This window comes from Aptenodytes forsteri, unplaced genomic scaffold (assembly GCF_000699145.1).
Source record: "Aptenodytes forsteri isolate BGI_AS27 unplaced genomic scaffold, ASM69914v1 Scaffold255, whole genome shotgun sequence".
Lineage (NCBI taxonomy): Eukaryota > Metazoa > Chordata > Aves > Sphenisciformes > Spheniscidae > Aptenodytes > Aptenodytes forsteri.
Window position 1 is genome coordinate 4,706,299 of NW_008794888.1, and position 12,112 is coordinate 4,718,410.

General features: G+C 62.6%; 1 protein-coding gene across 10 annotated transcripts in view; it reads left to right on the forward strand.

Moving 5' to 3' along the window:
* TNS1 (tensin 1) overlaps window positions 1-12,112 on the forward strand; it is a 64,476-nt gene that overhangs the window by 25,546 nt on the left and 26,818 nt on the right. For all 10 annotated transcript variants that reach the window (XM_009274960.2, XM_009274959.2, XM_019470939.1 and 7 more), the window contains 5 exons: window positions 620-680; window positions 1,899-1,974; window positions 2,109-2,238; window positions 2,613-2,678; window positions 3,240-3,401. In XM_009274960.2, coding sequence (XP_009273235.1) covers window positions 620-680; window positions 1,899-1,974; window positions 2,109-2,238; window positions 2,613-2,678; window positions 3,240-3,401 — 495 coding nt within the window. The remainder of the gene's footprint in view (window positions 1-619; window positions 681-1,898; window positions 1,975-2,108; window positions 2,239-2,612; window positions 2,679-3,239; window positions 3,402-12,112) is intronic.

The window sequence follows — 12,112 nt, forward strand, 5'->3', positions numbered from 1 at the left end:
AGCCTGGCCCGCCCCCCCACACCACTGCCCCATGCTGCCTGGCCAGGCTTGCTCTCCACGGGGGATATTTTCCACAATTTCCTCGGCAACTTGAATTTCCCTTTCCCTCTCTGTGACTGTTCACTGTAGCCAGGCGCTACCCTTTTCCCGCAGAGATGCCCTCGGGGGGTGCCCCCCCTGTGCAGGGCTCCCGGGGCTGGGCACTAACACAAGCTGCGGGGTGATGAGCCTTTTCCAATGGCTTTTTTGGAGGATGGCACCAGATTGGGGTTGGGGTTTGGGATGCAGTACCATGCCCAGTGCTGGTACCCAGAAGCAGTCCCTTGCTCAGAGACCATCATCCCACTTCCATCCCCAGCCCAGCGCTTGCCCCAGGTTCTACAGGACCCAAACTGGGCTACAGGGGCTTTCCCCCTTTCCCACCCCATCCGGAGCATCCCTTTCTGCCCATCCCAGATGTTGCCCATGGCCGGTGCGGGCCGGCTGGGGCGGGGAGCGGCTGTTTGCCTTGGCTCCCTCCCTGTTTGGATTTCTCCCCCGTGACTAATCCCTGCCCCGGCCCCTCCGCCCTGCCGGCTAACAGCAGCGCGCCTTCTCTCCCCGCCTTGATGTCTTCCAGGTTGTCGTCCCTTCCTGAAAATCTACCAGGCCATGCAGCCCGTCTACACCTCGGGGATCTAGTAACTATCTCCTCACTGTGGGGCTTCCCTCCTCCCCAGCGCGGGAGGTTTGGCAAGCGGGGGGAGATGGAGAGGGTCAAGGCCAAGTTCCTAGTGGTCCCGATGCCCTGTGCTTAGTCTGTTTGGGGTCCAGGGAACTGAACAAAGGGGCTCCCCTTTCCTTGGAGGTGGTAACTGGCTGTACTGGGCCATACTGGGCCCTTCTGCTGGGAGGGCTGTAGTGACTCTGTGTATCAGCAGAGGGAGCCCGGGGCTGTGCAGAGCCCGGGGCTGGGTGTCCCTGGAGGGAGCGGGGACAGGGATGGGGGCACCTCCCAGGGGGATGGAGGTGTTTCTCCTCTCCCTGCCCAAAGAGCTGCTCCTCCTGCCAGGAATCATCCCAAAAGCCCTCTTTCTCTCCCGCAAAAAGATTTTCCCCCCATTTTAACCTCCCCATGACTTACCCCGACACCATTTTCCGACACTGCTCCTGGGAAGCAGGCGTTGGTGAAGGCAAAGCAAGAGCCAATTTCTCCAGCTGCCCTGATGCTCTGCTGCAGCCACATCCCTGGCTCCTGGCCCCCCTGGAGGGAGCAAAGCCCCTCGCCTCGGGGGTATTCCCATCTCACCCCCCTGAACTGGGATCTCCCTTCCCCACAGCAGGCATCCCTATTAGCCGAGATTTACTGCCATCCCAGCCTCGCCTTTCAGCTTTTAATAGACTGTTTATGGGACGCTGGTAATAAACTCCAGGTTTATCTTGCCTGTGAAATCTAACTCCCTTCTTCCCCCATCCCCCGCTGCCGACGCCACCGCCCGGAGGCAGCCCCCCGGCGCCCTGGGGAGGGGAGGGCTTCCGGCAGGGAAACTGAGGCAGGGAGGAGAGCCTTCCTTGAGAGCTCTCCCTCCGTGTCCCGTGCCCCACTTGACCCGCAGGAGCAGGGTGGATGGCTGATAGCACAGCCCCAGCGCTCGGACCCCAGTCAAACCCTCCCACCCAGGATTTTTATCATCCTCGTTGAGCTGTGCCTTGGTTTCCCTCTCCTGTCCTCCTCTACCTGGGAATGGGTGCCCCTTGGGGTGGGGGATGGGACCCTCCTCTGTCACCGGGAGGGCCAACTCTGTACTTTGCACCGTTCCTGGCTGGGTTTGGGTGTAAGGGGCTGGTGGAGGCGGCGCTGGGAGCTCTGGGGGAGCTCTGCACCACAGCTCACGTCCTCCCACCGTCCCTCTCTGCAGCAACGTGCAAGGAGACAGCCAGACAGGCATCTGCATCACCATCGAGCCTGGCTTGCTCCTCAAGGGCGATATCTTGGTAAGGAGCCTTGGGCTCAGCCCCCTGGGTGGGGAGCAGCCGGGGGACGGGTGGTCCTTGTGCATCAGGACCCCCCGGTTCCCCCTTGCCCAGCCCTGGGGGCTTGTCCTGACGGTCCCCGCTACCCTCCGCAGCTGAAGTGTTACCACAAGAAGTTTCGCAGCCCGACCCGTGATGTGATTTTCCGCGTGCAGTTCCACACATGTGCTGTGCATGACCTTGACGTCGTCTTTGGCAAGGAGGACCTGGACGAGGCCTTCAGAGGTAACTGCCCCGGCACCTGCCCACTCCAAACTCCCTCCTTTTCCCACCCCTCTGATGCTGCTCCCATTGCGGGGACCTCTGGGCATCCACCCCAAATGTGCCCCCAGTGAAGCAGGGCACTCCTGCTCCATCTGCAGGGTGCGGTGCTGCTTGGGGACCAGTGGCAGTGTCATCCCCTTCATTGCCAAAACCGGTACCAATGTGGAGGGCCTGTCTCAGGGTTGTTTTGGGGGCTGAGATGCGCTGCCCTGTGCCGGGATATCCCCTATCAGCTCCTGTCCTTGAGCTGGCCTGGGCATGTTTGGGGTGGCGGTCCAGGTGCTGTTGGAGGGATGGATCGAGATGGTCCCTTTGCTCTGCTCTCTCCGTTCCAGATGACCGCTTCCCCGAGTACGGGAAGGTGGAGTTCGTGTTCTCCTACGGCCCTGAGAAGATCCAAGGTATGGCTGGCTCACTGCCATGGAGGTTCGGAGCTGGATGCTGGCTCCTTTCCTGCCCCCCAGCTCTATCCCCTGCTGCCTCCCTTGCGACCTCCTGCTGCCCCATTTGCAGTCCTTTGATCACCAGGGTGGGACGAGGGGTCCAGGCAGTGATGCTGGTCTAGGAGCATCCATGGGTGCCCCATGGTCCTCGTTCTCTTCACTGGGAGGCCACTCGCTGCAGCACTTGCTGGCTGGGGAGAGAGGGAGGGGGTGCTTGGGAATGGAGGACCCTCCCACCCCAAAAAGTCCCGCCCTAGGCATGCTCGCTGTCAGTCCGTCTGCCTGTCCCTAGGCAATCCCAAAAGCCCCGGCCAGCCCTGTATACCTTGTTTGTGGGTCTTGATGTACCTCCCATGCCCATCCATCCCTCTCGGTGCCCCCGTTCCTACGTGACTGTCCTGTCTTGCCCTATGGTTCCTGCCCTCTTTCCCTTGCCTGCACCTTTTCTTCACCTCCTCCCTCCATCCTGTCCGCACTGGCTCCATCGTCACCCCAACTGACCATCCTGCCTTTTCCCAGGCATGGAGCACCTGGAGAACGGGCCCAGCGTTTCCGTGGACTACAACACGTCCGACCCACTCATCCGGTGGGACTCCTATGAGAACTTCAACATCCAGCGCGAGGACAGCGCGGAGGGTGCCTGGGCTGAGCCACCCCTGCCCGGCAAGCACCTGGAGAAAGGTTAGGGTTCACGGGGTGGTCGGTGGCCAAACTGTCCCCATGGGAATCCCCCCCACCCCAGGGAAGGGGACACCGGTGGGCAGCAGAGCTGGGGGCAGGCAGCTGCTGCTGGAGGAGCGTGGCCACGGGATGGGAGAGGAAGATCTCGTGGACTTTCCCTCCTGCCGGCGGTGCCAGGGAGCTCAGGCTCTTTTTTCGGTGCTTTTGCTCTCAAAGCCCTCTTTGCATGGAGCAGGGTCCAGCCTTGGTTCATGCCCCAGAGCTTTGGGAAACCCAAACCCCCAGTCTGTCGGGAGTGGGACCTAACGGGGGGACCATTAGGTCTCCCAGCTCCTTTCTCACGGTGCAAGCATGGCGGGATGTAGCTGTGCCTCAGTTTCCCCTGGGGGATGAGGATGCCTCACTGGCCCTGGAGGGTCCGCACCATTGCTCGGAGCTGGGAAAAGCCCCTTGGGCAACCATTGGGATGCGGCGAGTTGGCTGCCCTCGCCTGCTTGGCAGGAACAGGCAGTACTTGTGTGTTGAAGGGTGGTGGGCTCCCGTCCCGGCGGTGAGGCCATCTGTGGCTGAGCAGATGCCTGAGCTTTCCTGGCCCAGTCTGGACAAGCGTCCCTGGAGCAGGGACAGCTGCGGTCCCCGACGTCCCTGAAGGTCACCAGCTGCTCTGAGTGGGAGCTGTGGGTGGCCGGGCTCACTGGGGAGGGTGGGGGCTCTAGGTGCCTGGGGTGGGTGAGGGGGTCTCTGCCCATGGTGGGGACATGGGATCGGACCCGGGGTGGCTGCACGGAGCTGGCACGGGTGCCTGCCTTGGCACAGGGCAGTAAACAGGCAACTCGTGATGCGCGGGCTCAGCTATGCAGTGGGGAGCTGGGGGCTGTGGGTCTGGCCCCGAGGGAAGGAGACGTGTGTCCCCACCGTGAGCTCAGACCATGGCTCAGCCCTCACATCTCAGCCCTGAGCTGGCAGGACTGGCTGGCAGCCCCCTCCTGCCTGCAGAGACCCGAGTGCCTTGGTGCACGTGTGTTCCCCTCTGACCCCTGGGGCAGAGCCACAGCACTCCCAGTCCCTTGCAGGGCTGTGGAGGTACCCCAGGGCTCCTCTCCGTCCCCTTCTGGGGGTCTCAGTGGGGCTGTGGAGGTCCCTCCATGTGCCGGCCGGGCTGTCCTCCCTGCAGGAAGGGTGGTGATGGGGAACAAGGGCACCTTGAATTTGCAAACACTGCCCCGGTTTGGGGATGAACCGGGACTGCAGGCAGGAGGCTGCCCTCTGACCTGTGCCAGCGCAGGCAGCTGTGAGACAGCCCATCTATAGGGGGTCTTCCCCCGGCCGCCCCATGGGGCACCTTGAGCAGCAGCGGGGAGAGCCAATGTGGGCTCGGGGGGCTCCATCTTCCTCCCTCTCTGTCGGCACTTTCCCTCTTCTCCAGCCCGCCCCAGGCCGGGATGGGGACCCCAGTGCCCGACTGTGCGAGGGGGGTCCCTGTTTATGGTTGTTCTCGCCTTATTTGGTCAGGGAATTGCATGCCACATTTTTGGCACCACCAGGCGCGAGCGAGCGGTGGCTGGAGGTGGAGGGGGGTGAGGCTGGCACGGGGACCCGTGCCGGGGTGGGATCAGCCACCGCTCCTCATCCCTGCCACTGCCTGTCCCTGCTGCTCAGCGAAGGCTTCCTGCAGCCCGGCGCCACAGCCCAGGCCGACAGGATCGGGATCGCCTGCCAAATGGTGGGTCCCCCCTGTGCCGCGTCTCTGCCGGCCACAGCCGCTCTCGGTGGGGGTGGATGTCCTTTCTCTGGTGTCTTTGGCTCAGCGTGGGGCACCTATCTGGGCTGGGGGGGTGCCTGAGAGCGTGGGGGGTGACCCCGTGGGACCCCGAAGCCAGAGGGGCAGGTGGATGGCTGGGGATCCACCAGGAGATCTGCTAGGGATGGTGCCTGTCCTGGTGTTACCCTCGCATCCGCTGTGCTTATCTGTGGGGGCTTGGGAAAGGGGAAACTGAGTCGCAGCAGGGTTGCCAGCTGACCAAGCTCGCCGAGGGCAGGGGGCATGAGAGGGGGATCTGAACCCCCACATCTCGCCCTCTGGCCAGGAAGGAACCCAGCTGGGTGTGGCAAGCAGGGGCTGCTCTGCAAACCACCCCCACAGCACAGGCTGGCCCTGTCGGTGAGCTCACCTTCCTACCTTACCCAGGCAGGATCCCTGCTGCCTGCCAGGCTCGGGCTGCCCTGTGGTCCTTTGTGAGACTGGGGTATGCTGGAATACCCCTGTGGACCCGTCCCACTGCCTGTCATCCATCCCCATGCGGCATGGGGGAGGCGAGCGGTATCCCCAAGTGGCTCATGGCTTCGCCTGCCATCCTTCCTCCTCCTCGAAAGGGCTTTGTGGTCGGTGCTGGCTGCATGGTGGATTCCCGCTGTGGTCCCCATAGCCACCAGTTGGCTGAGAGAGTGTTTGGAGGCTGAAGAGTGGTGATGGGGTGCTTCTTCCTTTGGCTGTTTTGGGGGTTCAGATGTCCCCTATCCTGGGTGGATGAAGGATGCTTTGCCAGCACTGTGGTGGCTCTCCTCGGGGGGCCAGGCTGGCTCCAGGGAGGCAGGAGGAGACCTGCAGCTGGATGTGGCACTTCTGGGTTTGCAGCTGGTTGGAGGATTGCTGCAGAGAAAATTTTTGGGGTACTGCAGAAGCAGGTGGGCAAAGCTGGATGGGGAACATCTATGGTCTAGTTTGGTTTTGCTGAGAAAACCAGTGCTGATGGAGAACAGGGTGCTGGGGCTGGCATGGAGCTGGTGGAGGGGTTGTCCCCAGGGTCTGCATGTGTGACCATGGTGGGGAAACAATGGGCTCTGCCATCCTGGGGTGGTGCGAGAGAATGCAAAAGGGCTAGGCATGTGTCCTTGACCCAGCAGCTCCCCGTACTGGCTGTCCCTTGGACCCACCAGCTCGTCCCACTGCACCCAGCATCCACCCCTCCTGCCTGTCTCCCACCTCCATACTGTCCCCATCCCTGGCCCTGCCTGCCCCCCCTTTTTACCGGGGCTGGAAGGGGGGTGGCTGGGGCCTGGCCAAGTCCAACATCTGCAGGAGACTTGCTAAATCCCCACCTGAGTCATGCTTCTGGCGCGGGGCTCCCCTGCAGCTCAGCCCCGTGCAGTGGGGCAGGGCTGGCTGGGGTGGGGAGCAGGATGAGCATCCCACCCCTCCGGGGATGGGAGGTCACGGTAGAGCCTGACCCCCACCCTGTGGCAAAGGCTGGGGGGTCCCAAAGCCCCCAAGATCGAGCTGGATGATGGTCCTGCACCTTTCTGTGGGGCAGCAAGCCCCTAGATGGGGTCGCTGTCATCCGTTGGTCCCCCAGGAGGGTGGGCATCTCGTGGGGTACATCTTCCCTAGTGGGGTCAAATCCTGCCCCACTTATCTGGGGCTGAGGCTGCCCAGGAGGGCGAGCCAGGCTGTGCAGAGGCGGGGAGTCAAATGGGCCAGTCCGGAGCTGTTAAAGCCATCGCCAGAGCTGCCGGCGGGCTGCTGCTCTCCCCCCCGCGGCTGGATCCGTCCCCTGCCGGGGCTCAGCAGCGGGGGGGCGGGGGGGGGGGCCGGGCCAGTCCGGTTAAAGCCATCGCCAGAGCTGCCGGCGGGCTGCTGCTCTCCTCTCGCCCAGCTGACTAAAGCCGAAGGGAAGGCGCCTTCACCAGCTGACTAAAGCCGAAGGAATCCGCTTCCCCCTCCCCATCCCGCCCCTCTCTGCCACTCTCCGTTCTGGCCGCGGCAAGGTAAGGGCTTGGCGGGGCAGGCGTTTCGGGGGGCAGCGGGGACCCGGCTGAGCTGGATGGGGATCCACAGGGAGCGTCTCCCTCTTGCTTCTGGTTATTCTCCATGGGAGAAATGCTGGAGCATCTACGGGCTTGGCTAGACATTTCAGCTGGAGCGTGGCTGCTCCCAGGGCAGGGTCTGTCCTCTGACCTGGTATTTGGGGTTGTGATGTGGGGGGGGTGATAGGGTTTGGTCCCGCTGGGACTGGGAACCAGGCAGGGCTGGGATGCAGGGAGAGAGGGACAGGCTGGTGGAAGCTCAGCCCCTTCTCTTCCCCTTTTAAACCGTCCTTGAAGTCAAAACCTGCCGGAGTGTGTGTGCGTGGGGCTGGGGCTGTCCCCGGGCAGCCGGGCTGGAGCGGGGAGCTCTCAGCCTGCCCTCCTGCAGGCTGCCTGCAGCTGCACAACTGGGGCAGAAAATAAAAAGGCAGAGAAGCAAGCAAACCTCGGAGGTTTTCGGAGGATGCTGACTTGGCGTGTGCCACTATTTGGGAGCAAACGAGGCTGTGAGTCAGGGGGCCGGCTGGAAACGCTGCTCTCATCCCCTGCCGTCATCTGCGAGGGTGTGGGAAACGCACGATTTGGGGGATTAGACTGGAAGGAGCCTCGCGTTTTGCTGAGTATGTTGGATCAATCGAGGAGTATATGCTTGAGCATGGGTTCAAGCAGGGGCCTGGACACGGGGTGGGCTTGCTGTCACCCGGACCAGCAAATTGTCAGCACCATCCCAGCACGGATTTTGCCCAGGATGGAGCAGCACAGTTGCAGGTGGCTCTGGGGTGGACGGGATCCATACCATGCCTCCTGCCACGGGACAGGGCGGCACGTGCCATCCCGAAACCAGTACTGGCATGTCCATGCCGTGCCGCAGTGCTGGTGGGGCAGGGAAAGGGGGTTGTGAAAATGGGTCGGGTTTGGCGCTGGCGGGGTCAATGGCTCGGCCACGGTGGGTTTCCACTCCTCTTTGGCTGCGTATTTATTTAAGATGGGGAAACTCAAGTCTCCAGCAAGACATTTGGGTCTGCAGGCCTGGCTGGGTTACAGCATCACGTGTGGCCTGAAGGGACATCCCCACCCTGATTGTGTCACTGCTTTTTGGGGACAGGTGTGACGTGTGCACACAGGCGCTGGGCAGGACCAGGGGTCTCAAACTGAGGGGGTCATCCAGCGGGGTGATGCTCAGCACCCAGTGCGGGGTGGGTAGGCTGTCCAGCTGTCCGTCCGTCTGTCTGTCGTGCCTAGGAAACAGTTAACACGGCGCAGCCCTGCTTGTGGAGGAAGTAGTTAATATTCATAGCTAGGAGCTGTCTGTCTGGCTGTCCTCCCTCTATGGCTCTCACCCTCCCCGCACCTCGCTGGGGTTAACCCGGGCTGGGGCTTAGGCTTGGGCGGCCCCCAGCTGCCTCTCCCCTTCCCCTCCCCGCTCGTCCCTGTGTGGTCTGGGGCGGACGGGAGCACAACCGCACCTCCTCTCCTCCAGCCCATCTCCTGCCTCTGCTGCCTTCGTCTCCTCCATCCTCCCCTCCGGCGCCCCATGTCCTGGGGGTACCCCGTATCCGAGCTCCTCCGGCGCCCTGCTGCCGTTGGGGTGCCCCTCTCGCTGGCCCCGTGGGACATGGCGCTGTGGAGGGAATAGCTCCCTCTGTGAGAGGGAAAGCAAAGCCAAAGGGACAAACGCCAACCAAAGCCAGCTCCGGGCCGTCAGCTCCTGTCCTGGACGGACACACGGAGCCGGCCGCGGACGCCGTTTGAGCTGCCACCGCACCAGGTCCCCCTGGAAGGCTCTGGTGCTGGAAGGGGCGAAGGAAAGGGATTTTGCTGCCCGCTCCTTCTCTTCGCCTGGGATCTTTTCTTCCCCATCCCCTTTGGTAAGTCCTGACTTTGCTTTTCTTTGAGCCGGATGGGATGGGGGAAAGGGCTGGGGGTGGGTAGGGAATTCATGGCCGTGGTGACCCACGGCTCAGGGGCTGGGGTTACTTCTTGCCATCATAACTGGGCACAGAATGAAACCAGAGCTGGGGGGCTGAGCTCTTCCCCATGGGACTCAGCCCACATCCTTCATCCTACAAAGGGTCCCGTGACCCCAGGATCTTCCCTGCTGGCTGATGCTCCAGAGGTGCCCTGGGGCCAGGGCTCTGGGTGGTGGGGAGTGGAGGCAGCAGGTGGGATGCTGCTAGGGGCATGACCAGGGGAGACATGATGGTGCCCAAGCCTTATCCTCTACACTGGTGCAGAGCCCCGGCCAGGATTTGTGCTGGTGCGCGATGCTGTATGGTGCAGCCCGCTGGGCATGAGGCAGATGGCTGGGATTTTGGGGATGCAAGCTGACCCCCCTTCCCGTTGTCATGCGTGCCCTGGACCAGTTTTTCTCCTGGGCATAGCCGCAGGGTGCTGGGAGGGGAGAGGGCAGAGGGTTGCCCTGCCGGGGCAGCGAGCCTGGCAGCAGGGGTGGGACCAGGCTGGGCTCAGCGCTTCCCCCAGCTGCCTCGATACAGCTGGAGCAGATAGAGCCAGAGCAGAGCTGCGTCTGGGGCTGAGCCCTGGGCAAACCCAACCCACGCTGGGGTGGCACAGCCTGCCAGGCTGGAGCTGCTCTGACCTTCGGGGACGAAATCTGACCTTGCTGGGAGCTGCAAACGCTTTGCAAACGGGGACCTGGGAGCCTGCTGCTCTGGGGACGGCTGCTTCGGCTAAGGCAGCCTGTCCCCCCTTCCCTTGGTCTTTTTTTGGGGATTTTATTCAACTTCTCAGGTGACAAGCAATGGATGGCCATATGAGTGATAGCGTGGCCCGGGGGGGTGGGCCCAGAAGTGGTGGGGAATAGCAGGATTTGGCTCTTGGCATCAGAGCCCAGGGGACGCGTGGGGATGAGGACAGGGTGGGCAGTCAGGTGTGGGGCAGAGCAGCTGTGGGATGAGGGCCTGGCTGATGGTGAAGGTGTCACGGCCCCTTCCTTGCTTGCTACCCCGGTACTGCTCTTGGGGTGGGGGCCACCAGACCCCCATGTCCCCGCCTGGCCGGAGGGTCCAGGGAAGGTGGGATGTGGTGCTGGGGCTCTGCTGTGAACCGTGTTGTGCCCCATCCTGACCCTGCTTTCAAGATGTTTCTCCCAGCCGTGGGATGGTGCCCAGCCCATAGTCTAATTAAAGCCTTTCCCAGCTATTTTCTCCCTTGACGCCACGTGCTTTCATTTATATTTGTTTATTCCCTTTTCCTTTCTATTCCCCTGTGCTATTTATCCCAACCCCCACCCTGGCTCTTGCCCTGTTTCCCGGGACCGGCCAGTACCCATCGCTGCAATCGGACACGAGGGCTGGGCGACGGCCTGGCTCCAGGCAATGTCTCGGCCCCTCTGGCATTGACGCTGCCCCTGGACACGCTGCTTTTTCCTTTCTCCCTCCACGGGAAGGGATTCCCTCCCTCCCTCTCCCTTTTCCCCTGTTTGGGAGGTGTTGCAGAGTCAAACACTGTCGGTTCCTGGCTATACGACTGGGTGAAGGAGCTCTAAGTCTCTGGGAGAAATCGTGGACCTCATCCTTTCCCGCACCGAGTGCCCAGAGAGGACCTTGCTGCGCGGTCCTGGGGCATCTTCAAGCCAAGGGGGGGCTTTGGGGCTCGACTGCCTTCTTGGGATGTTGCCGGACGGGATTTGGGAGTGGAAAATCAGCGGCAAGGAGGGGGCCCTGACTTGGTAGGACATGTGCTGGGTGTTATTGCCCCCCTCTGCTTTATGGTCCCCCTCGCCGGGGTCAGCAGTGCGGGAGCTGCTGGGGCACGGGTGCAGCGGCATGGGACTGGTTAAGCTGTCCCCGACTCGGAGCTGGCTTTCGGAAGTGTTTTGCTCGCAGATAGGAGCGCTCTGATTTCACACTATCGTGTTAGGGCCGTCTTCCGTCCCTGAGTCAGCTGCCTGGCCCCCCGCCAGGGAAGAGTCATTTTTTCCTCCAAAAGAAAGTGTTTAACGCTGCTCACGGGCCCTTCCAGGAAACCTCGTCGGGGAGCTGGAAAAACAGGAGTCTGCAGCCCAGCCGGTGCTGCGCATGCTCTGGCAGGGGGGACACGGCTTGGAGGCCGTCCCCATTGCCGTCTCGGTGGCTGGGGTCCCCCTGTGCCCCCAAAATCTGGCTGCCCCGTTTGGAAAGGTTTAAAGGGTGCAGCTGGTTGTGGTGTTGGGGCTGCTGGGGGTGGTGGGAGCTGGGAGGCTTGCAGCTGGGGTGCAAGGTTGCCGGCAGTGGTGCTGCTGTGCCTTGGCTGCCCCCCAGCCTTTCCGGGCTGTGGGGCACTTGGTGCCTCCCCGGGGAGGAGATGCTGCATGTTTGGGGTTGGGCAGAGGTGCTGCCTGTGTGGGAGCTTCGAGGCAGCGTCCGGCAGCGAGGAGAGGTCCGGGGCAGATCCACCCGGGCTGAGAGAGGAAAGATGAAGGAGAGAAAGGGTGGGAGCCTGTCTGTAGCCAGGGAAGAAAATGTCAAGGATGGGCGGCTGGCTGGATCTGTGCATCATCTGGGAGGAGAGCGGGCAGGGAGGGGGAAGGTGGGTCTGTGGTTCATCTGTCCTTCACCCGTGGGCTGAGTACATCCATCCAGCTGGAGACATGCAGAGCTACAAGGCCAGATCCTGACTGCCTCCGCCTGTCCTGCTACGGCCCGTGGTGCATCTCCCCCACCCTCCCTGTTTGCGTCCCTGGTGCCGCGTGGCACTTCAGGGCCGGCTCAGCCTTGCGGAGCAGCAGGGTGGTGGTGAAGTGACGGCCAACTGTGTGGGCAGCCCTGGCCTTCACCAGCCATGGAGGGGAATTGCCAGGAATGATGCCTGGAGCCAGGGGGGGATTTTGGTGGATCCCAGCAGAGCAGGTGGTGCTAGCAGGGCAGGGCAGGATGGCGTGTGGAGTGGGGGGGCCGCGGGGGCAC